This window comes from Magallana gigas, chromosome 5 (genome assembly GCF_963853765.1).
Source record: "Magallana gigas chromosome 5, xbMagGiga1.1, whole genome shotgun sequence".
In the NCBI taxonomy this organism is placed as follows: domain Eukaryota; kingdom Metazoa; phylum Mollusca; class Bivalvia; order Ostreida; family Ostreidae; genus Magallana; species Magallana gigas.
In genome coordinates, this window is record NC_088857.1 from 46,170,219 (window position 1) to 46,197,810 (window position 27,592).

Below are 27,592 nucleotides of genomic sequence, written 5' to 3' on the forward strand. Positions count from 1 at the left end.
GATCTTTCATTACAAAGCGAAGCGAAAATAACGTTTAAAATTAAAACAGACGCAAGTCCCCGGGAAATTTCAATGGGGTCAGCACGTGGACTTCCATGAATCGAGAACTCATGAACTGAATATTACATCCAAAACGTTTTAAGCTCACGCATACATGTAAGTTTATAATTAAATTTCCTTCAACAAAGATGCATTTTTAAGGTAAATAACCCAAATTGGAATTCTTTTCAAACATTTCGCATTTCTGGTTTAATTAAAAAAAACCAAAAGTAATACCTGATTTAACAGAACAATGGATGTGCCCCCTGGACTCAAAGTACACCCAGTCGAATCCTGCCTCCACCGCCAGCTTGGCCAGCATGCCGTATTTGGCGCGGTCCTTGTCGCTGGTGGTGATGTCCACGGCCCGACCTTCGTAGTGGAGCGAGTCCTTGGCGTGGTGACCGTCATCATCCCAGGCCTCGGTCACTCTCAGCTTCACCCCCTGCCACGTGTTCATAACGGATATGGCAAGGATCTTCAATTTGTCCTTGCATCTCTAAAAAAGGAAGCCAAAAAAATTAATGCATAATAATCTGAATGGAGTAAAAATCTTTCATTTAGTGTTCTTAATTGGTTATGGATAACAAAGAAACTTTTCTTTGCTAGGACAACTTTCATTGCCAAATTTTACAGACGTTCAGAGCGTTATTTCTGTCAACCTTTGATTCTATTACATGTTTTTCATTCAATTGGACTGCGATTAATAAATACACGTACATATAAATTGATCATTTGATGTTTGACACCGGTTTATACAGCTTCATCACGACCATAAAACACATTAGTGGGCAGCAGACGACAGACGTTTCTAGTCCTTACACTCGATGTACAAGTTAGCCACAAAGGCTCGCTTTGTGAATTCTCGTATTACAAAAATTTATTGGAAAGTGAAGAGCAGTGCATTTCGTTTGAACTAGGATTCAGTAAGTCTTCGGTCTGAAGTATTAATTCACCAGAGAAGGGCGACAGATTAAGGTGTTTTGAAATCTGACATTGGTAGACAACCTGGCAAATCTCGAATAATCTCTCTTAAGTAATTTATTCCGGGACAAGATATTTCCCAATAATGCACAGGAATTACAAAATCCGAAAACTGCCGTGTTTATTTCATACGAATTAAATGCACTTCATATCAATAAAGATGCTTAGACGGGCTGGATTACTGTACAAACATTCCTGCACAAGCCCATGATGTAAACGACTTACAAATATGTACGTTTAAGTTAGGATTACTGTTCCTAACAACCCTATTTTCGGTTGTCGTAAATTCAACTCTTATACATGCGGAATTCCTCGGTAATCATGGTAACCTCACATAAGGGTAGAGGGCGTCACTTTTTCTCTACTCTTATCACCCACTGAATCATTTTATTTACTACATTATAATGAGGAAACTGTGAGAAAGATGAATTATAAATCTCTTTTTCTTTCTCCTTCATGATGAATATGCTAAGCTAATATTATCTCGTCGAACTTCGCTGCCCTTTTTCGAATGATATACACAAAAGCCACGATCGAGGAGAGAAATGCATGTTGTGAATCAAGACATTTTAAAAGATTTTCTTCTTTCAAAGGGGTCAGTCTAAATTTATTTGATGTCTCATTTATGATGGAATGGCAAGTTCCCCAATTCTCTTCATGGTTATGTGTACTCTTGACTGAGAATTAAACTACAAGATCAAAAGCTAGAAGTAACCAGAGGTAAACAAGCAAGGCTTGAAGTAGAAGTACTATAAATATTGAGCCGAGCCCTGGTACACGCTTTTGGTCAATATTACTGCCTGTCTCTCCGTGAAGTGCCAAGACAATTGTTTGTTTTTCAGTAATAATTATATTTATGATATTTTAAGTAAATCTCGAATTCTCTTTACATCGTTTTCGTGTTTAGATAATGAACAAGTGAAATTAAACGGAAATATTTCCCACTCCTGTAAAAATATGTCGTATTTTATCGTCTGTGTGCAATCTGGCTTTCTGATGTTGACTTAGTTATACCGTAAAAAGACTTTCAACAGTCGGGCCCAAATGTTTGCTAAAGACAGATCACTTTCCCATGTAGCTTGCAAAAGCTGTGCAAAACAAATAGTTACTGGGTAAATGGCGGTTACATCAGAGGAAACCATCGAGAGTCTCTAGATTTTGTGTTATATTTACTCTGTCTTAGACGTAAATGAAGAACAGAAACACAAAAAGAGGGAGAAAAAGTTAAAAACAGATATTACATGTCAAAAAAGGCACTGCAAAGCCGCTAGCAAATCATTCAGCCCTGAATGAGTTGATTTATTACAGGAATATGAAGTACGTCGGATGAGAGTCTACAAATATGAACCCGTGATAATAAACGGCATGGCTTATGTCATAGTGCAGGCAAGGAGCATTGACGGAAGTCTTGGTTGCGCATTTGGTCGCTAGGATTGCAGTACTTTGAAAAATGTCGATATAACAAGTCCGAAAGGTGTTTTTATTAAATTAAGTCAAACAGTGTTATCCGGGGATCTGAGTTAAGTGATCTATGTTTGAACTGTAGGTGTCCGGGGCTGACAACACATTTCATGTTTGGCACGCCGACGGCGGAGGAATCGCACCATCATGAGATGCAAAACCCGCAAAATACTCCATTAATTCCCGTGCATGTTCTTTTCTTCGTTACTGCGCCGAATTAAAGCGGCGAGAGTCAATATTTTCTTACCTAAAATAACTTAGTCTTGTCTAAATTTGGGTTACTTCTTTTTGAAATGTGAATCATTCTTCAAACACCGTATATTTAAGTTTACAAAAATAGAAATCTACTAGACACACTGAACATGCTACAAACGGGGAAAGTAAATTTCTACGTTTTCAACCCTTAGATCAATGAACAAGAATTTCGTCTTCGAAAAGACATGCTCATGAAAATGTATTCATGTACATTTTAAGAAGATTTTGTAAGTTAGATTCTGTCACATCAGGCCATAACACCTGGTTGAGGTGTACCCCAGGTGCGAATTCTGACTTACTCAAAAAATGCTAACAAAATCTGATTAAATACTTCTAATAAAAACAATTGGAAGTCTATTATGTTTTGTGGGTTTTATATTCATTTGTAGACAGAGACTGTGGAAATCCGATATGTCACAATTAATCGTATTAAATAGGTCGAATATAAACTGTTTTAAGGTAGATAAGGATAAGTTGATTCTTTTACTGCTGACAAATAAAATCTGTAGTCTAGCCTTAGTACCTCAAAACGGATTTTTTCTCAGTACTAAGATTGGCTTTTTGATCCGATTTATTTTGAAATCATGCCTGTGCCAAGTGTCTTTCGACTTTGGTTAAAATACTAATAGTTAGAAGAAAAGGTAGATCACGAATAAAAATAGGGTATTAGGACTTTTTTAAATTCTTTTTTATTCGCCAGTTTGCTTGGTGCACGTCAGCAGAGGCGCAAGAATTATTGCTGAAAAAATCTGGAATTTATATTACGTTATGTGCTTGTTCACATTGAATTACGTCATGAAAAATGGGGATTATTTTTTCTATCAAAGCTAACCCAACAGTTTTCGAAGATTAAATCTTACTTTTTCACCAGCGGTTGAAAAATTAGCTTATCTGATTCCCATTTATTTTACCCCGAATCTTTAATACTACGCTACACTGTAGAGACCGGTCCACTTTCATAAGGTATTACGAAGGTGTTGATTAAACTGCAAATAAAAATGCCCAAAGTGCACACAAAAATAGTACAAAAGAAAACCCCGCGCAGTGTCGGGGTGCAGGAGAAATGATCCGCCGGTGTGCATGTCGCGTACGGGGTTTGAGCATGCACTTTATGACAAGGCGCAGGTATTAGCCTAATCCATTGAGAGACTTTGTCTTTAATCATTCCAGAACCTTGTCCCTTTAAGCAGCTATGAGCAGCTTCTCGAGGTTTTAATTCTGACTGCGCCGCTTTTGATTACAACTATACCCCTCTGACCCTGCAAGAAACACTCTTAATTGTTCCAAAACGCAACACGTTCCTTTCCAAGCATCAAACACATTTTCCATTGTGTCTAAGTCAATGATTCCATGGTCTGATTTTTATATTACGATACAAGATAAAGTAGCCTTTTGAAATAAGTCGAGGAATTTCATTTGATTGAATGTTTTACAGTCCGGATTGAACAGAGTTGGCCGGTTTGACTTTGTCATTAATGCCCCTTCCCGTTATCAGAGTTTCATTTTAATTATACAAGAATTTGCAAAGTTTGAGGGTATTATAGTGGCTATATTATTTATTATTCTATCCTTTGAAGAGATAATTGTGGTTTGTATTTGTAACAGAGCCGAGTTCAATTCGTCAGTGACCGATATGAAGATAATACCTACAACCAGCCATGTTTGCTTCTTTTCGTCATTCGCTTTCTCCCTATCTTATGCTATCATTGTTTGAGAGTTTTAGTGTTGTTTCGATATTAAAACAATTATTGTATTAAACGTAATCCTATTTACATATTCATATAAGAAACAAAACTGGAAAATCTTTAAGTAATGTTTGAATGTCATTACCTTATAATTGTTAACTTAATAATTGTTAACTTGATAGAGTAATTTTCATAAATGGCAATATTGAAATTGAAACGACCGATGGTCAACCTTAATTGTTTTCAACTAAAATGTTTAGGCTTTTCTAAGGGTTCAAAGAATTTGCCGGATGGAAGAATTTTAGGATATTTGCATTGTAATAAAACCAGAGATGTCTGTATGCTATATTGCTAGATTATCATACATTTATACAGTTAATAAAAATACAGAAAGGCTAATACACGTAGGGTAGGGGGATTAAGTTGTTAAAATTTGCACATGAATGTAGCGGAACAGATTTCAAGTGCTATAAGCTAAATATTCAGCCTGCATTTACTACGTTTTCGGGAAAGTTAATTATCAATTTGACAAAGCTGGGGTCATTTATTGATGGAAATTTAAACCTCTTGACCAAAGAATTGAGAATTAAAGTTTAACTACCTTCTGCGGTGTCAACCTTCGGCTTTAGTAGATTGCGGACAAATTTGTCAAACTCTTAAAATCAAAATGAACTGTGAGTATTTTTCAAAGGCAAAATATAAAGTCATGGAATTCAAAGACTCTAATCTACATGGGGGAAATTTTAGAGCACATAGAACAAATGATTAAAAAAAGAAGTTTTACAAGTTTATGCATTTTCCCCATATATTTTTAATGTTAAAAAACAGGTTCACCGCAAGAGGTCCGAGGGAGTTGATCACGCTGGACGAGTCCATTATTAATCAACAATTAGGAAGGATCAAATGAAAGAAAAGCTTAAACTTAAATTCTAAGTGCATTGACGAAATGAACAAATATCGTGCTAACAAGAATTGTCATTTGGTGGCTTTAGAGACGTCAATCAAATTTGATCGTCTGGTTCAATCGGTAACAAAACGTCCAATTGAAGCAGATTGAGCAAGGAGTTGATAAAGACCCGATTAATCACAAGTGACCTTAAAATTATTGAGATTATACATTTTCTCATACCGCCCTGTGAATCTGTATTATCAGAAACGTAAACATAAAATGGAAATGGGCAAGGATGGTTTTAATGAAGGTTATTAAAAAAGAATAATCAATGAAATTTGTTAAAAATTACTTTTATAATGAAGGTTTTGAATACAAATATTACATCTACATGTACCAACAGCTTAACTTAAACTCGTAACCGTTTCACAGCAGAAACAATTAAAAAGTAATAAATATAAATTATGGAATCATTGGAAAATTGATCTACAACATAAAAATAATACACACGCCGCACAAATATTTTTTAAAGTGTTCAAATTTGAAAATAGTTTTTATACTTCGAAGTAATAACTCAAAAGAGGAAATTGTCTTTCCCTATCTAATAATGAAGACATTGATACAGCAAAAGATAACGTACTTTGTCCTTTTCTGCATAACCTCATGAATGGCAAGTAATTGAAATAAGAGTGAATTGTTTATGAGTTTTGTCTTGAAATGAGGGTTTTGACACCATACAGATGAGAAATTGAGCGCAAAGTTTGATTTGACTTTTGGGGCTAGCAGAATTAAAGTTGAAACCTGCAATAGTTGGGTTGTTAAGAGTACCACTTTAAAACAGAATGCGTTAACCTGTTTACCAAGTAATACTATGCCATTGATTTTTGTTCGCTTGTTTTGTGTCAAGTGACTTCAATGTTAATCATTTTGACTTTTATATCGTCTGCAGTTCTCTATGTCACGTGTTGTCTGAGCAAATTATCTTCTGGGTTTTGAGATACCGTAACTGGAATTGCCTTATTGTGTATCAATGTCAAAAATAAAACGAAGAGTACAAATCATCTGAGTAGAAGACGAAATCCAAGCGATGGAATTGTAGAGAAGGTTTTGAAATTTTATCAATTTTAGAGTTATCGCTTTGAAAACCAATATAAAATATGTCTTACATTTGTAAATTTATGTACAAATGTTGAAGTTACATGAAGTGCCTTTGCACTTGGGGATATTAGGCAGCGGCTTTTATCGCCTTCGCCGCCACAATATTTTACTAACTGACGGATGCAGTTTCCGAAGACCGTCGCATCATAAGTCCCAATTGAATGAAAAAATAATGCATATTGATGAAAAGGAGTTTGTTATGTGCGTGGATTTATCTTAACCAGTATGATTCATACTCTCATGAATAAGTGTAATTTCACTTCCTTTAAAGGTCTCTTGAAATATATATCTTGTCTTGATTATATCAATATTGACATGTAGACATAAAGAAAAACAGTCAGCAGGATCTTATTAATGAGCAATTTTCTCATACATTCTTGCTCTTATTGTCAAAAAACTATCATTCTATATTTTTCATTCAAGCTGATAAATTCTAGACGCAACAATTACCGGATAGGCTATATTTGAAATGATGCGATTATGATGCTTTCAAGCGATTGGATAATCAGATGTTGAGGATATTTAATTTAATTGTACATCGATCCCGAGGCAAAAATATTTCTGTCTACACGTTTGGTATCAAACAATCTCGGATGCTAGAGGGTAGCTGCATCATGTTTTAAATATAAACTGTTGTTAAGTTTGTCAAGTTTTACAATTGCCATGTCTGCAAAACCACTTTTTCCTGTTTGTTACTGTTCTTTAAGTCAGTGTGTCTAAGACTGCCATTACCGGCAATGGTTTTGAAGGAAATCAATTGACGTCGCTGAGGGTGATGGGTGTTTATTCTGAGAAGACTGGATGTGGGGCTGATAATGAAATGTTTACGTCAATATTTATATGTCAAGTGTTTCATTAAGTCTCCATAACTTCCAAATTGGGAAGAAAATTGAGCAAAATCAAAGCCATGGACAATTACATATACAACTGAGGGATATTCTCAAGATAAAGACGCCTCCTTAAATATTATGAGTCTGTTAACTTCATTATTATCAATTTGCTCATCCCTAAACGTGGAAAAATCAAATCTTTCATTCAGCTAAATCAAAATATATGTTGAATGTACAAGCTTTCACATTCAGCATCCTTTCCAAGTTCGTGAAACGCCTCCAATATAATATATAAAATAGTTTCCGATAGAGTGCGAAGACATTGGATTAGGACTAGCTGTAATTCGACTCATCACACGCGGCATTAGAACTAATCATATATTTTTTTTTACAACAGAATATCAGTTCAAAAAACAAAATCAATAAAGAATCTGTACTTAGTACATAAAGAGTGATCAAATAATTTTTAAATCACGATTCAATTCATAATTCAATTATTTGTGTTTCACACTTTCTTTCGAAACTGTTCGAAATTAACCCATCTTGAGAATGTACACACATTTGAACTAAATCAAAATGCGAAGACTATTGCTTTATGCATCATAGTGTGAATGAAGGTTTATTGATTATTTAGGAAATCTTAAAATAGCTCATTTAATTAGAGGGACAATTGTAGAAGAACGAGATAAAAAAACAAATCACCAACGAAGTCAAACTACATGGAAGGAACATAAAAAATGCTTCACCCTCGAGTAAAAAGTGAAACGGCTTTTTCCGTTGCATAATGTCGGTTTAACATTTCCTTGATGTTCGAGGCAGGGTTCAGGTAATTAGTTATAGCGAGTGTAATTCATTTACATTAAACAAGCTTTAATGGCTATTACATATCCTAATTCGTTAGATTTAGTCGTGCTGTTGGATTAGGGACATGAAAAGGGTTTTGTTTTTCTTTCCAAATCCGGGAATTAGACATCGGATCTACACCGACTTACTCTAAAGGGGGGACACAACAGAAGTGTACGCGTACCTGTGTCATGATTCTGTCCGTTCCATCCCCCTCTTCATCTCTGAATATGATGTCTGGGTTATCGTTTGTCACTAGTTTTTTGAACCTGGGATCCTCCTTACTGATTCGCCCCTCCGCTAGGCCGCTGGCGCCCAGGGTGTTCTCTGAGACGTTCGGCACGTGTTGTTTGTACACTAGGGGTGTCCTATTGCCGGTCCTGTGCCTCCGCCCCGACCCCCGGGGTGACGCGCACTGTAACGACGGTCCAGTCAGTATGAGAAACGCTAACACTGCTGCTTGAAGCGCGGAGAGAAGCGCCTGTGAGCGCATAACGATATCCCCCTGTACCGCGTCCAATGAGGAGAAAGAGTAAATAATGTTACGCCGATGACAGTTTGGATGTGTCCACCGTTATATGTGCTCTAATGTAACTCTCAGGATTTTCTCTCAAATACATGTCGCTGTTAGTTTAAAACCATGATTCAAATTCAGTTTACAATTGAAAAACATATATAAACCTTCCACGGTTTTATTTCAAAAGTTTTTTTTTTGGTACAACTTCTCACGATCCTCTGTTTGAATTTGTACGTTATAAATTGTTCCTACAATTCATTCATATTATTCACATCCTATAAAATGACAGCACCACACTTATCTTCTATAAAACTGTGATGCGGCAGCTCAATATATCTATATTAATATCCCTAAGTTGCTGTCAATGTCTGTAATAATCCAATCGAATTTCGCTGATTGGTCATGGGTGTGTACATCCCGAGTCCTTCTATTTTTTTCCTTTCTTCTCACCAGTGATTACATCCCTTTTAACAAGCCACAAGTACATAAATCAGATATCAAATTTGAACCAATAGGAATCTACCCAGTCCTCAGTTGACAGCCCACTTTAAAGTCACTACACTGTCAATCAGTTACATCTTCCGTGCTTTATCTGATAAAGCCCTTCTTGTTTAAAAATCATTAAATCCACCTCCTATGCCCCTTTCACTTCATTATTTTCTTGTGACACTCAGATATTAACTTCATTGCTCTTTGAAGTCCGCCAAATTATATTTTTTTCCCGCTTTTACATTGCTGGAATTATTTTTGGGTGAAGATTTTCCATTTTATCCTCAAACGAAGAATTCCTGAAAAATACAATTAAAATCCACATTTTACAAATGTTGTATCATATTTAAAGTACAAAGCAAAAAAGAATAATAATTTAATGTTCCAAAGTAGAAATCCGATTACAAGCTTAAAAATTTATTCGAATTTTAATTCAATTTACAGACTAGCTAAGGGCTTTGTGACAGTTCATTGAAATGATTGACATCTATAAGTGTAGAAAGAGTTAATATAAAAAGGAATTAGATGCCAGCACGACAGAGCCGTCTATAAGAAATACCCCGGCCTTTCGAAACCAAGCTCCAGAAATGATAAAATAATTATTACATTACGTGCGCTAATCTCTTGGAATTTTTCCGACCCAATTTGGACTTGCTGCTTCAAAGTCACATAGAAAATAAGGAGCGATCTTCGCGTTTTTCCCACACACCTTTTTAAAAAAAATCACATATCTCTCTGTGTACACACTTTTTTAGGACGACACCAAATACTTCTTTTTATAGAGAAAAATCTATATTGAAGAATGGCGGTATTTCATTATAAGACAATAAACGTCCCGGCATCACCACTGACAGCCATTTCCATCGCTATTCCCTCTACATTTATCACTTCACCAAGTAATCTCACAGTTCCTGCAAAATTGGCCTCCGAAAATATAACGGATGAAATTAAAAAGTCGTTAAAAGTGTACCCCGAAGCAGATTTTCAAACTTCAAATGATTTTGATATCTTAACTGATTCCCGGAATTAATCTGTTTTCTTACAACGTATCCAGCAGAGATAGGTCCGGACGGGTATTACTAAATAATCAACGTTTCCATTCCCACAGAATAGACCTGGATTACATGTAATTGTTACTTATTCGTTTACTGCGATCGTCCAGCGTTTTATGAGTCCATGTTCTGTTTAAAAGCATAGACCGGGGTTGGAGACTGAATGGGGGTTTAAAGGACACCTCTAGTTGTGAAAAAGAGGTCCAGAAGAGCCATGGTCGGCAAAAAGAAGTGTAAACAAATTGGTCACTTAATAACAGTTAAATAAATATTGTAAAACTGGGAATATCAATTCAGATTTCTTTATATACAAACCAAGGCAATGAATTTTAATTTCTAAATATTTGTTCATTTCTGAAAAATTGCGCTTTCTAACTGCGAATTCCTTTTACAAATTTGCCAAAGAATTTAATTTTCAAACACTTCAAATAAATATTCCGATGATCAAAAAGTAAGCCTTACAAATCATGTACTTGTGTTATTGTTGGGTTAAATTACCATCATGGTAGTGCAATACACTTCCATTCTTTGAGAGGGGGGCATCAGCGGCACAGCTATTCACGAAATACCGATGTGTGATAATTAAAACTGCCACTGTATGGCCAGCCCTGATTGCTTCTCAATAGCGGAAAAAGTGGTTTTGCTTTCAATAGTGAAACCAAATGACCATCTCGGATATCACTCTCGTATTGCCAATCCGTTTTAAAATAAGCCATAAATGGTAAAAAATTGAAATGTTATCTTTCTTCTTAACGGTTCTACGTTGCAGGTTTCTAAATAATTGTCGAAGCAACCATGAATGGAATAATTATTCCATTCAGCACGAGTACTAAAACAATTGCCCGTTTCACAGCCCATATTTGGAACCTAATGACTCAATGATTGTGTATTGCGTGATCTCTATGTACATGTTGCTCTTTTGATAACTGAGAAAAAGGGTTTAATCTAAATAGCTCGCTACTTAGTTTTGTTTTGTCCACCTAAATTATTTTGCGAAAATATGCTTTTGAGAAAACAATGGTGCTTTTGCTATCTGCTACGAGATCAAACATTATGCGACAAATAGTCAATTAAGTTTATTTTCATTAACACATAAATAATCTCCAATTCCGCTGGTTCACTAACTTCCGGTTGAATTACGTAAAAGCATCCTTTAGTAGGCAGACTGCCATTTTATCTGTTTTAAACAGTAAACCATTTAAAAAGACATTTTAATAATTCAATTTTCGCTACTGTTTAAACTGTTTTGAAATTATTTTATCTATTTTAAACTATGTGTTAATTTGACTTATGGAAACATATACACAAACATTAAAAAACACACATGAAAGAGACAAATGAGGATAGATAGATAGAGAGATAGATAGATAGATAGATAAAAATCTAATAACAATTTTATAATCATTAGTTTTATTCTCCTTTCTTCACAATGTTGTAGAGGCACTTTGTGGAGATTAGGAAGAGTGATGACTAACACTTCGTAAATCAAGTACTGTGATGCTGTACGTTATCCCCTCAATTTAACGATGTCCAGATCGGTTCAGACTCTCATTTCCTACAGAGACTACTAAATTACCGCTGTATTACCAAATGTGATGTACCAAATTGAGATTCCAACAATATGTTGGCAATGAACCATAGAATAGCATCGATATTTAACTCATCTGTACCCATCAAATGTTTCCAGACAAAAACGAAGTTATTCGACAGATAAACAATTCATCCTAATAAACATACACATGATCATTAAAATCTATTTTAAAGTATATCCTTCTTCGGCCAATGTCGAAAACGTTGCAATTCGAATATCATAATGTTTTCGCGTTGATCAGGGACTTGGTGCACCAGATAATTGGTCGTTTGTTTGAGGAAGCCTCTTTCTGAACCAATATGCACCCTGTCAATAAACACATGCTCCTCTGTCACGGACTTGTTCCATATCCCCAATTATCATCAGGTCGTTGTCCCAGTAAGCCCAGAAGTTTGATAGCTAAGGCGCTCACGAAGGGCGGGAGGCGACCCTAAACAATATCGTGGTCCGACTTGACCGGTCTCGAGCTGACAAATACTGACAGTCTACAAAGACCTTCAGCCGGATTTAATGATAGATAATCGGTGTTTAGAGAGACTGGAGTGTATCCGGTGTCATCTCTCCCGTGACGGCCATATTTAACACCTTGTTCAAGACTTGTTGAGTCTGTATATTTGCATTGCAAAACAGAAAAAAGATATTCTATCTTGTCTATGATTTTAGCAGTCTGGCAGATATCCTAGAATTTAACTATACCATCACCCCGCACCATCGTAATGGCCTCTGGTTTGCCTTGTTTCATTAGATAGTATTCTTATTACAAGTAAAGGAACACAAAAATAAAAAAAAACCAATCAAATCATGTCAAACTGGAGATCTGCTGAAAACTTTTTTTTTCCTGAAACTTGGATGAAACAAGTTGGCAAGTTACAAGTTTAGGTTCTTTGTTGGATTCCATGTTCTTTGGTATCATATTTGTTTTGTAAAAATATTTTAAAAATTAGGAAGGACATAAATGATAAATTTTTATGAATCGACACCCAAATCGTTTCGTCATTAAGATTAAACTAAATTTTATCTTATCATTTTTGAAATGTGACTTTTTGATGTGGGTATTTTTTGGCACCATCAAGACTATTTACATATTTTTCGTTTAATATTGACGCTCACAATATGAATAAAACAACAATGGATACATATTAATTTTTCTAAAAGGCATTACAAAGTTGGTTATCAATTTTCAAGGCAAAATTAATTTTAACCTTAAGACATTGAAATTTCCTGTCTTATACCAAGCGCCTAAGGAACAGTATGTTAAAGATATTTGGTTTGTCAATAATGCGACTTATTCTCCAAGTTAAGCATGGATGCACCCTATTGTCTTACTATCTCAGAACATTTGTGATAAGAATCGATTTTAAAATGTCACCAGTACTTCTTACCTTCATGTACCTTTGACACAAAAAAGTGTGATGGACACCTGTTATTAATGATGCACTATTTAACTCAATGAATTACCTTCACCATTGGTCAAAGTACTCAGCAACTCAAAATTACAGCAATTCTTACACACTCTTTAAAACGGACAAACCAACTAAAGGGAACCCAAACAAATCAAAACAAACAAAAAACAGAGACAGCAAAGGAAAACCCCAGAAGGAACAAAATTTAAGGACAGACAGACTCAGCATTCTCCTATTTTTGGCTTGGGAATTCCAAAGTAATCCGCGATCAATGACGCAGTGCGTTGGTGTTCGCAACGTTCGACGACAAGTCTGCTTCTATATATTCATAATGGCCAAGTTAATGGCGACTGCTGACAGGCCATCTCCGGTTGGTAACGGAGCAACATTTTTTGGTCTCTTTGATAATAATTCATTTTCGGATGAAGGGTTTATGAATTGAGATGCGACTATTTTGCTCGAGGTCTGCCACTTAACACAAAGATGTACACATGACATTTTATAATATCATTTTAATTTAGAAACACGTGTAATTACAATATTTAAAAGGTTTATGTTTGTGATGATGAAGCTGATTGTAGGGTTATATTGGTTGCGCCGGTCTACGGCTGGATACTAAGGGGAAATTAACTTCTGGTTATGCTGTTTTAAATGGAAGTCCAAATATCCCATTTGTTACTGCTTTAACTAGCTAGCTCGAAAACACTTTTGTTTTTTAGAAAACGCCCCATGATAATTTTGGACAATCATGGAAAATGCTCAGTTCAATGACGTCTGTCTGTTATTAATCTATGTTTAATTATTAACTGGTAGCTGAATGGAAAAACGAATATAAAAAGTCCTTGTGAACCAATAATTTCAAACTTAACATAAGTGTTCGATTTGAAAGAAAAGTCGACGTCACGCGCAATCGTAATAGTACTCGATATTTGTAACTGTTAAAGTTCTACGCAGAGGGGTGTTTCAAGAATTTACAACAACATTTTGTAAACATCGTAAATGTAAAACTACTATTGTATAATAACTTGTCATATTGCAAATTGTACAATAACATTTTTTAGGTTGTCAAACATTTTTAAGATAAAGTGTGCACTATTACGTTTTGAGTTTATTACTTTTAAATCTAAACGTAAGTAACTAAGATAAGTGATGATGCAAAATAGTCTAGTATTTTTGAATATAATAGTTTTTTTTTTCACAATAATTAAGAAATCTGTCTAATCCAACAAGTTTTTAAAATATTTTTATTGACGTTATTCAACCAGATAATCCTATCGTTTTCGCAAAAAAATCAAAATATCAACAACAAAAAATGTTGAAAGTAAATATGTGTTTTAATCAAGTCAAGTTATGAGTATGGCACCGTGATCTGCAGTTACATCAGTCACACCATAGAATAAGTTATTAAGTAAGTTCTTGGAAATGTGCACTACTCGTGCCCTAACCAAATCATATGTACGTCATCTGATATTGTACATACACGCTCGTTTTTAGCTGTATAACACCTAGTGCAATATGACGTAGAATACAATTTTTTTGTTTTTCGTCAGAGTAGATTGGATATGCACTGGATGTAATGCATTACGTTATTGCAGCAATCGCACCTTCATTTGTCATCACGGAAGAGCACGGTAAAACGTTAACGTTGTTTGTCAGAAAGTCTCGAGGGGTTGCCATTTGTAAATGACGTCTATGTTTTTGAAGTTAAAGACGAAACCATTGATTCCAGAAATATTTATTTTACAAGCTTAAGCATATTATTCATCGACCATAGGTTCTTGTCTTAAAAAAATTACTAGCCTTAATTATTTTCGTCTCGCCTTATTTTGACTAAAAAAAAACTTACCCTTTATTAGCATAATTCATATTCAAATACCGAACATGTAAAAAAAAAACCCTCTCAGTATTGTAGAAAGCATACTGTTTTTTTTTTCTTTTCTGTAATATAGTTATGAATCGTTTAGCTTAGCAAAGCATTAAAAAAATCTAAAATAATCAATTAAAAATATTAAAACGGCAACACTTTTCATTTATTATCTTGTTTTCATGAATATTAGCACCCACCAGCGCTATCTTACTATCCTTTTTAAAATGTAAGCTTGCAACAAGAACCATGTACATGTACATGTATATGAAGTGAAAATGCAAAAGTGTGGTAAAATTTTTCACGTTTGGATTTGTGCTTGAAAAAGAGAATTGGTTCAGAACATGAATTGACATTCAAAAAGAAGGCGATTGGAACACCCCTCCCCACCTCTTTTAATTCAAGTGGCGATTTGTTTTTTATATTCTATAGTTTTCCTGGTAGTTTGGTAGCTTCTGATATATCTGCAGCGCTAGGACCACTACAGAACCCATTGTAAAGTAAAAAGGGGGCAATTTTCATAGTTCTAAGACAGTTACTTCCTTTTTATTAGGTTTCATATGTAAGTTAGTTGCAAATGTTTGTATCATGAAATGTCCAAATTTCTTAAGGGCCAAGAACATGTCCCTTGCATGTAGATGAGTTTAGCAATTCTGAAAATCCAACATAGATATAAATCGAGGCGAGCCCACTATTTAACTGACATTTCCTCAACTAAAATAAATTAACTATCCCCTGAAATATTATTGCTCGATGAGGCGTTGGTGTTTTGTCATTAATAAAACATCGTAATTGCAAAAGCTTTTGTCTATTGGGAATGCAGAACTATTATAATTTTCAAAACGATTTTTTTTACTCTGTAAAAATAAACAGGTTAAATGCATCATTAAATAAGATACACTTAAACGCATCGCATTATTGATATCTAAATTAGCATTGCCCGATTCTAAAATATCAGCGACTCCACGACAGTCCTTAATGGAATTGTACGTAATTCAATGATAATTACATACGTTGATTACAAGGACCGACCTTCGCTGACTTTTCACTTGCTAACCTGTGATCTTTCTTTCCACTAAACGTACCTAAGACCTGCAGGCTCGAATAGCAGATGAAATCACTCATCAAAAACAAAAAAAATATATAACTCTATTTCTTATCGTCGTATGATCCAAAACCAAAGTTTTCATTGTCTTGGTTTTCTCGAATCCTTGTTAAACGTTTGCATTAATTGAAATCTTAGCGATATGAGTGTTTGTTGTAATAAAAGGATAGGAGACTGTTTTTGACAGTATCTCTCCTCCTACGTAAAACCAGACAGATCCTTTAAAGTGTCCCTCATTACCTTAGTTTAAAAGCTTCTAGATTCATTACAGATTAACTTTTCATGGAATTAATACAAATGTTTGATTATGTAGTGAAGGTTAATATTTGCCTGATTTTTTACTCTCCATACCAAATCCGGTTCAAGTAGATCATTTACACATCATACTTTTATACATAGAACGGTGCATTTTAAAACCATGCTAAGACAGTATTTACAATATTAGATAAACATGTCCACTACGAATTAACACCCCTGTTTCAGGCATGTAAGGGGTATCGATATGTGGCCTATTTGAGGCAAACGTAATGAACGTGTAGCTTCTATTTACGTGTTCGGAAATAAAGATAATTAGTCCAAAATTAGAACAAGTTTTGTGCGCCGTCAATTGCATCTTTTTAACACATAAGGAACTAGCTTCCAGGTTGTCCATCGGAATCTTTTCAGACCGGGAGCTACAGACTTGCAGCTATTTCTAACCATGAGGCAAATTTCAAAATGATTTTCAAAACCATAGAAAAAAAATACTGGAAAAAAACCGGCCACCACACAGAAGGGCAGTGAAGAGTTTATACTGATATGGGACTGAAAAAAACCCAAATATTAAAATGAATTATAGCATATATCTTTATTTTAATCACATATCATATTTTACCCTAAAATATGCAAATAGACTCAAAATATGTGAAATGTTTGAATACACAATAGGGAAAAACAATTTGTAAAAATTCGATTCCGATGCAATGGTAAAATCTATTTTTGATATCATAACATTCGTTTATCATCATCAAAACATTATCACATTTCAGGCAGGCATTATAACCAGCATGGCAGGATATCTAACAGTCTCGGATTTTCCCGCTATAAGGCATACTTGTCCATGTTTAGCATAGGCAGTAAATTGTATTTTGTCTGACAAAAAGTACGTCGCATGCTTATAAAAAGCGCTAACAAGATTAAAGTTCTCCTAGATCATGCCAAAGATCAAATCCTCGTTTAACATTTAACAGTTTTATTTCATACTAAGATTAAATTATATCAAAAAGCTGCATTGGTGAACACAGAAATAAGTGGCATCCACGTTGTGCAACATTTCAGAAATCGAGTGGAATTTCACGGTATTTCGGCGATCAGTTGTTAAGTTACAACGTTGACTTCTTAAATGGCCCCATAAGTACCACCAACACTCCTTTTGTGGGACCAGGGGCTTTTGTACGTTTGCATTTCACATAGGTGAAGGTTACAGTCCGGAAATTCTGCCGTTTTCATGTCTGTGTTTATTTCCGGCGATTAGTTCAAGAAGGATGACACGTGCTCTCTGCCTTATATGCTATATGATTATCGCATACATTGTTTAAGATAACGACTTCTTGATCATTGTTTTATGGAAAAAAATTAATTAATTTACCGTACTTTTAATCCACTTCTAAAATACAAAGATTCCCTTGTTTTCGCTCAACCACTTCACCACGGAAGATAAAAACAAGAGGCTCAGGGGACACATTGCTCACCTGAGCAACAATTGCTTTAACTCTGATTAAATTAACATAACAGTATCAAAATCAAAATATCTTGACAACTTAGTTCAGTAGACCTTGCTAAAAAATTGAAAATCTGTCAATTTTTATCCACATATTTATTTTTTGGTAAATACCAAGCCTATTTTGTTGTTGTACCTGTAAGAAGATTTTTCTCTACTCCTATATACCTCCCCCCATTTTGTGGCCCCACTTTTCTCTAGGGAATCATGGTTTTATCAAACTCTAATCTGCACAACCTGTGCTTTCACACAAGTTACTGCTTTTTGGACTGAAAACTTTCCCAGAATATTTTAAAGATACATGTATTCTATATGTATTCCTATGTAAAAATTCATCCCCCATTCCGGCCCCATGCTACCCCCAGAGACTATGATTAAGCAAACTTGAATTTACACTACCTGAGGATGCCTCCACACAAGTTAAAGTTTTACTGGCCAAATAGTTTTTAAAAGGAAGATTTTTAAAAATTTGCTCTATATATTCCTATGTAATAACTCATCCCCTCCCCCACTGCGGCCCCGTCCTACCCCCAGAGACTATGATTAAGCAAACATGAATTTACACTACCTGAGGATGCCTCCACACAAGTTTAAGTTTTAATGGCCAACTAGTTTTTAAAAAGAAGATTTTTAAAAATTTACTCTATATATTCCTATGTAATAACTCACCCCCTCCCCAACTGCGGCCCCGTCCTACCCCCGGGGACCATGATTTAAACAAACTTAAATCTATATTATCGATGATGCTTCCACTCAAATTTGAGCTTTCCTGCCCTAATAGTTTTTGAGAAGAAGATTTTTAAAGATTTGCTCTATATATTCCTATGTAAAAATCTATTTCCCCATTGTGGCCCCGCCCTAACCCCAGGGGCCATGATTTGATTTGAACAAACTTGAATCTACACTATCTGAGGATGCTTCCACTCAAATTTGAGCTTTCCTGGCCTAATAGTTTTTGAGAAGAAGATTTTTAAAGATTTGCTTTATATTCCTATGTAAAAATCCATTCCCCCATTGTGTCCCCTCCCTACCCCTGGGGACCATGATTTAAACAAACTTATATCTATACTACCTGAGGATGCCTCCACACCAATTTGAGCTTCCCCGGCCTAATAGTTTTTTTAAAGAAGATTTTTTAAAGATTTTCTCTATATATGCCTAAATAAAAAATTTATCCACCATTGTGGCCCCGCCCTTCCCCCAGGGACCATGATTTGAACAAGTTTGAATCTAAAATACCTGAGGATGCTTCCACTCAAATTTGAGCCTTCCTGGCATAATAGTTTTTGAAAAGATGATTTTTAAAGATTTTCTTTATATATTCCTATGTAAAAATCCATTCCCCCATTGTGGCCCCGCCCTACCCCTGGGGACCATGATTTGAACAAATTTGAATCTACACTAGCTGAGGATGCTTCCACTCAAATTTGGGCTGTCCTGACCTAATAGTTTTTTAGAAGATTTTTAAAGATTGTCTCTGTATATTCCTATGTAAAACCTGACCCCCCCCCCCCCATTGTGGCCCTGCCCTTCCCCCAGGGACCATGATTTGAACAAGCTTGAATCTACACTACCTGAGGATGCCTCAACACAAGTTTAAGCTTTTCTGGTCAGATAGTTTTTGAAAAGAAGATTTTTAAAGATTTACTCTATACATTCTTATGTAAAAATCCATTCCCACTATTGTGGCCCCAACCTACCCCCGGGGACCATGATTTGAACAAACTTGAATCTACATTACCTGAGGATGCTTCCATACAAGTTACAGCTTTTCTGGCCTTATAGTTTTTAAGAAGATTTTTGAAAAATACCAACAAATTTTCAATAATTCTAAATTAAAAAAGGAGTGGCCCTTTATTTGAACAAACTTGATTCACCTTCACCCAGCGATGCTTTGTGCCAAGTTTGATTGAAATCTGCCCAGTGGCTATGAAGAAGAAGATGAAAATGTGAAAACGACGCCAACGACGACAGACAACGGAGTAATTTTGATTAGAAAAGCTCACTTGAGCTTTCAGCTCAGGTGAGCTAAAAAGATGAGGTTCATCTCAATAAAACGTTTTTCTTGTCACAAGATCTAATGCATATTTTCTCTCTCTCTCTCTCTCTCTCTCTCTCTCTCTCTCTCTCTCTCTCTCTCTCTCTCTGCACTTGGTAATAACCGACCTTGTTTTTAAAAATGAATTCTATTATTCAAATGATCCAGCAATTGTCTTAAGATATAACGGGACCACATCAGTTGAATAATCGATCTAAAACCTGAAATTGAAATACTTTTTTTTTTTTTACATAAATATGCAAAAAGGATCAAAGAGAGGGTTTGAAGAATGTGCAATCGAAGCTTCCTTTTTTAATAACAAGAATGTTTTTTTTTCCTTTCCATATAATTTAATATTCTTAATTTGATTGCAAAATTGCTATCTTGGATATTTTGTAGATTATTTAAAAATAACTACGAAGACCACGTACTTTTAAACTTTAGCATCAACAATGTCTATAAACTATAAAAGTGCGGACATGTACGAAACATCACTTAACCCATATTTCAACACAAAGTCAAACTAAAAAGTGCATATTTATGTGGTAAATCATCTGACCACGTGCGACCAGACAGATGACATCTCTTTCATATAGACTGGACTTATTGCATTATTATCGCATTAGGATACCAAAGAACCAAGAACCAACATAGATTCCAGCATGTGTAGAGAAAAAGATATGGCGGCCAAAAGTGCAAAACAAAATCCCATCTCACACCGGAGGCTTAGTTAAGGACGAACTAGGGAGGGCCGGGAACTCTCCTCTTCTAAATATAGAATCACAGAGTTGTATCCCGAACATCCATTGTAAATCTAGGCATTCTAGGCCTCATTCCTGGCACACAGAACAATCGTGTATTTCAACAAGCTTATACCGATATGTTGCCCTAAGCCTAAATGATGGCGGGCAAAGCAACCATTTCGAACCGTAAACAAGCCAAATTAAGGCGGTTGATGCGATAAGTTTCCTGTTTCAGGAACGCTCGTGTACAAAGTGGATTATAGATAATTCTCGTGTGTTTTTGATAATACAAGTACGTAAAATATTGACTAACTTCACACGCAATAAATCTGATGATTGACTTAATAAAACAATTTTTGCCCATAGAGACAAGCCAAGCAACCTACCAATTAAATAAAAACATAATGAGAGAAAGGAAGAGAAAGAGAGAGGAAGAGAAATGGTTTAGGTTAAATTGTCTCCTTCAATTTTTCTTTCATTGCTATCCTTTTATAATTTTCAGTACATGTGACATCCAACAGCGAAACATTTTCCACTAACTCATAAGCTGACGTAAACAATCAATAAAATGATCACGCAATTTCTGTGTATAAAACGACACAATGAAATCGCTGTCACAGAATCATAAAACTATTATATATGGTTTAAATGATTGCCTAATTATATCTGTGAAGTAAACTCGTATATAGAGGTCTTAATAATCAATTATTAGGCCGACCACGAGCTATATAAGTCATGGTCTTTTATATTATTTGGAAAAACAACTGTTGCATATTATCATGTCATATACCATTACATTTCACAATGTGAAATCTTTACATCATATAAAAATTATGTATGTCTTTTAGAAAGATTGAAATGAAGCCACTAGAATTGGTAAAAAAAAGCACTTTGAATTTTTTTGTTTGTAATATACATAGAAGGAAAATATCCCTAAAAATGAATAGACATTTTTTTTTTCAGATATAAAAATTACCTTGTGGTTAATAACTGTTTCTCCTCCTCCGTAAGAAATATTTGAACTGTACAAGTCAGAATAGCGAATTGTACATTTTAAATCTTATTTCATTAAAATATTAAATTTCCACGATGAAACAAACCCAAGTGTTTATAGTAGTTTCATTTCTGTAATAGCATATAATAGGTAACATTGTGTCCAAAATAGAAGAAAAAACTATTGTGTGCCAAATTAGGCATGTCAGAAATCAAGAAAAGGAGAGGCATGTATAATAGTAAATGAGAAACATTTCAACTAAAGAAACATTTCATCACCTCGTGGATAAGACCGGAAGTGGGAGTATGAGTTTGCAGATTGTGACGAAACTCAAGACGTGTTCGGGTCATACAATTTCAACGTCCCAATTATTACCTTGAATATAGGTCATAAAGAATCTATTGTAGGTCTAACCATTGCCAAGGTATTCATTTCTATCGAGTATTTTTTCTTTGAAAGGAGTGATTGATTTTGGGTCACTTTCTGTTCTAATGATGTGGTTTCCTGAATGATTGGACTGCTAGAATGAAAATCCAAATACCCTCCCACTCCACTCGCCTATAGACAGTTTTCTTTTCCAGGCAAAACAACATGGGATAAAAAAATCCTACGCGTAAATTATCAGCATACGGGATAAGCATGCTTACTGTTACCAAGTTATACTGCCTGTCGACGATTTGCGTGACTTTTGTAGCAGTTATATTTCTCAGCCAAATAAAACTCATTATAACTGAATAACAAAACCAGAAAAAACAAACAGAAATGTGGGCTGCAAAAGTCTGTAGAGACACTGCTTATCGAGTTAGGCTCATTACCCTAATGGACCGTGTCGTCTGATAGGGTTAGTCTCTTCTTTTTCTCTTTTTTTTTTTTATCAGAAAATTGAATTCATATTTACCTTTTGGTTCTTAACATTAGAGCTCATCATTTCATTTTAACCTTCTTAAACTAATAATAACTATCAATATCATTGTTTTAGGTAGGATAATTACTAGCACCATAAACAGGTAAAATTTATTAATATGCCCTGTAACTGCAAAATCGTTTTTTTAACAAAAACCTCAATAAGACTCTAAAAAGACCATTAACCATTTCTAAAAAAAAAACAACAACTAAAAAAACACACGTATTTCGACACAAGTTAATTATACACGCCAGGCACTTTGTACATAAACATTCATTACTCCATACAAGTTGTGACGACAACGATTTGAACACTCATCCTTCCGCACATGAAAGATGCACTATCATTGAAAATGCTTCTCGTATTACCTTTTACCGGTAATTGAAGTAACAATATATTTCTTTATCATCAGAAATTGTAGATTGAATATGATATTTGTTTGATATTGATTATTCTACAAAATATTTCTTCTTCATTAGATTTTCTATCACTTTAGTGTTCAGACATCACAACAGGTGATAACGGACCATGTACATGTACATCTATATTGGCATCGTTCTCTACTTGCCGTCATTAAGGTATTTTTATCCATGACTGGATTTTATTTTACTTTGAAACGTTACATGTACGTTATATTATTGAATTTTATTCTCCAGTTGTGAAAAATTGCCATCTGACTCGTTTTTCAAACTGGCTAAAATATATTGTGAGATCAATCTGTTTGATACAGTTCCGACTATACGCATTGTCACTTCATAGTTTTTTTTCACGCAGATAAAATAATATTTAACCATTAGGAAAATTTAATTCTGTGTAACATTCTTAGACGACAGACTTTAGAAGAAAAAAAACACAAACAGAATTCATGTAAATCGTGACCAAGACGTGAACATACGAGTACTCTCTTGAGTCACGAGATTTCGAAAGCTAATACTGTTAACTTACAGCCTGGTATTATGAATCACCGTAAAAAGTAGCGAATGGTCTTAACATCACTTCGTGAATGGAGATTTTATCAACGTGGTAGACAAATCAGGTCTGAAGGTTTGTATGGCTCAGTTCTTCACACAAGGGACTCGATATTTCTGATTATCTCTACTGATACAGTTAGTCAGTGCTCTAAGTTGACAGGACCAATTGTTCCTTTATTTAATATCTTCTCACAGAACATGCATGGTCCATAAATCAAATTGACCAAAATAATCATTAAAAAAATATTTTGCCCCGACAACTTTCATCCTCAAGACTAGGTCTATTTTGGGTTCATAGAAATCAAAACAAACCCAATACCAGATAGATACTTTGCCTGATACGTTGTGTTTACCAGACGCCGGAAATAAGGGAACCAAACAGTTTGGCTGATCACGTGAAGACCACGGACGAAGATATTTTTTTCATAGTGAGAAAAAAACCAACAATATGGTGTTCAAGTATGGTGATTACTCTCAATCGAATTGAAGAATAAACTTATCTTTTAAAAATCGATTAAAGAATTCAACTTATCTTCGATGGTATCTAGCTATCGATAATATCACACCAGAATTTTTTTCCGCTTATTCGATTATTTAAATGGAAGATTTAATGAGAACAACTTTATTGAAAGCTTACATTCTTCTTAGCTGTACGAGATTTTGTTACGATAACAGTTTTTTGTGCGAGTAATTCTAAACAATTGACATCTGTAAATGCTGAAGCCCTTATTATGTAGCCCTGGTTTCTCCCAGGGTTCCTTGATTTTAAGGTAACGTAACCCGGCCTGCGTGCCCCGCCCGGGAGCTCGCGTTGGATGAGAACCAAACGATAAAACCGATTCGTGATTTTTCTGATCACCATGATAACCATTTTAACCAGATTTGTTCAGATAAATCAGTAACGTGTTTAGTCGGATCAATACCATCTTTGTCATTTTGTTTAAAAGATAAACATGGGCAATGACTAATTAAATGCCGCTTGCTTCCAATATTTTACTGCTCAGAGCTGGAGAAAGAATGAGCAATTACGAAACCAGCAAACAAAGGAGGCAACCAAAAGTAGAAGGACTTTGAACAAGATTTACGGCTTTTTGTCTTCGTGTGAAATCCTTTATTCCCTCTTAATCCTTAAAAACTTCGGTTTGTCAATATCATAAAAGATTTGATAAATGTTTGGACATAGAATTATGCAACATTAACTTAAAAGAGGGGGCTTTTTATGTGTTTTGAAGTATTTTTGTCTATTGGGTCAACAAAAGTGGTGTTGTAAAGAGATCCAATAAATATCCAAAATACTTTTTTCATATTTTTATATTGTCCTCGTTTTAAAATGTGAAAAAGCTATGATATGAATTTCAATCAATCTTACGTGTACATTCTTGCAGGAAGGTTTTTTTTTTATCATGCATCAACACCCTTGAATACCATCGCACTGTAATTGTAATTTATTGTAACATAATAATTCCGAAAAGTAAACAGAAATTTCATTCATTATGTCATTTCATGATTATTTCTTTGCCTAACTGAAAAAGAAAAGATACTACTAGCATTCGAAACGCGTCTTAAATGAATATATCGTTTTGCACGTGTCTTCTCTGCCATTATTCAAAAGGTGTAATTCTAAAAAGTGCATTCATTGTCTGTGGTTATAGACAAAATGGTAATTACACTGCCAATCTCCTCGGTGTATAGCCCGCTGTTTGGACAGTCATTACACACCAGAACAAACTTTGATCATCATTCGCTTAGACGGTTCGACGCATTTTACACTCAATTAAGCGCCATCCTGGTATCTTTACTCGCTCGTAATGATCTCTATCATATGTTCGGTTTTACATCATGAACTCAAAGGAGTTCCTCTTCCGGTTCATATTATGTTGTCATAATTTAATAAAATAATGAATTTAAAAATGTTTCAAAATGATGTTGATAAGGAGTGTGTCAAAATGCGAAGTTACAAATAAACCAAAAAAGGGGGGAAAAGGAGCAAATAAATACCTTAAATGATTAATTCGTCAAATAAGATAGGCAATCCAAGAAAATAAAATAGATCTTGGTGAGCTAGAGAGGAGAAAACGGTATTGCGCAATTTTCAAATTCATATTGAACATCGATAAAAAAAAGAAAAGAATCCATGAAAGTTTTCTAATGGATATTTAATTATCATATTAGAAAGCCTTGCACCGGCTGGTATCAAATCGGTATGGTGTTTATAAACAGCTCCAATTAATGTATCTAACATCTTACACCTTCAGATATTGAGCGTACTAAATGTCATGTGATTAAAATTGTCAATGAAAATGAATTCTTTTAAATGGCAAAGATATGATCCTAAAAATAGAACATCATATCCAGGACTACAAAGTTTAGGGGAGATAACAATATCGAATTTTTTTTGTTTGTATACATTTTTTTTAATTGAAACCTTTTTTCTGTAAACACTATGTATTAATTTATGTTCTGCGTTATTAATAGGAAAATATACCGTCATCAGCTATAGAACTCCGTCTCTGAGTAATAATATCGGGTTTGGAATCTATGATATCTTTCTCTGAGTAATAATGTCGGGTTTGGAATCTTTGATATCTTTCTCGAGTCATTAAGTATATAAAAATGATTTCCTTTTCCTGACCTAAATTTTTACCTTTGCTAACATTCATTTTATCCATTCATTCATCAAGAAGTATCTATAAACATGCGCGGATCAAGGCCGGGGGGTGGGGGGAGGGGTCCGTCTTCTGGCAAACACAATTATCTCCCCTCTTTAAAATAATCTGGATCAGCATATAATTGCTTTTTCTGCTGGGTTTTTTTTGTTTACATCTTAGAACAACAAGTTAATCAGTGGCATATCTCATGTCTCAATCTTCTGTAAACTCAAATAAAGTATGTTTATGTCGAAAAACGTTCCGATGTATTAATATAATGACGAAATCAAATGTTCACTTGGCGCAATAAACTACAGATATGAAAAAGGCCGAGGAAGCCACAAAGAGGTATGTCCCTAGGAATTCATTGCTATTTATAAGTAACCCCATTTAATACTGTTTCTTGAATATGAATTTGATATTTACATAAAAAAACGTTAGGTACATGTATTAGAAGCCAATTGCGCAATTAAAAAAAAATCCGTTTACGGTTTAATACGAATCAAAATACTTTATAAAGTTTGGTTCGAAGGAAAAGAATGGCTTGATGTATAACTGGATTTAAAAGATTTGGAAAAAGGAGGCAAAAAGTGGTGATGGATTTTGATTCTAGTAAAATCTACTTGCAATCATACGATTTCTTTGTTTTAACCTTCAGATTAAGTTTAGAATAAAAATGAATAGCGCGTTCCTATTCTATCCAGAAACAAATTGGGTAAGTAGGAAGGAATAACAATTTTTGTCAACATTTGTGTTTTCAGAATTGGCCAGTCAGACAGATATCAAACACACTAAACGCCAAACGTGCTTTCTTAAATGTGAATGATACCAAGATGGGGAATTTCAAAAGTAAACTCCAAAATTGTTACATTTGGAAAAATGTACCGTAAAGCAAATCAGGCTTGGAGAACTCAGTCAGCCTGAAAACCAGACGCAATTTTAAAAAAATAATTATTTTGGCCTTAAATATACTAGTACTTGATTACAATTCAAAACATTATTAAAAAAATAAAACTAATCAATCAGGATGGCGGTACAATACGCAAAATAAACATAGAAAAAGATTTTGAGTGTCATATTGAGAATTAAAACCACTCACCTATATTCGTTTACCAAGTCTTGTAGTTTTAGGATCATGGCGAATTCCATCGAGTTCTACGCGTTCCCATGACTCTGAAAATAATGTTAAAAACACAAAACATTGCAAATTATTAAAAAAAATTAAAGTACAGAACATTGAAATTCAGTTTCGAAATGTCTGACAATAGTGGGAACGGGAATTTCATTCAGGAAAGCCACAAAATTCTTTTGGTCACTTCTTGTTCTGAATTGATTAATTATCAATGATTGTCATTAATAACAAATGATAC

General features: G+C 34.7%; 1 protein-coding gene across 2 annotated transcripts in view; it reads right to left on the reverse strand.

Moving 5' to 3' along the window:
• LOC105317164 (sonic hedgehog protein) overlaps positions 1-27,592 on the reverse strand; it is a 52,148-nt gene that overhangs the window by 2,671 nt on the left and 21,885 nt on the right. Inside the window, exons 2-4 of one of the 2 annotated variants that reach the window (XM_066085880.1) lie at positions 27,322-27,395; positions 8,329-9,449; positions 277-538 (exon numbers count right to left, since the gene is read on the reverse strand). In XM_066085880.1, coding sequence (XP_065941952.1) covers positions 277-538; positions 8,329-8,637 — 571 coding nt within the window. In that variant the 5' untranslated portion in view covers positions 8,638-9,449; positions 27,322-27,395. Of the gene's footprint in view, positions 1-276; positions 539-8,328; positions 9,450-9,756; positions 10,307-27,321; positions 27,396-27,592 lie in introns of those variants that run through there. The other variant, XM_066085878.1, reaches the window with a different exon arrangement.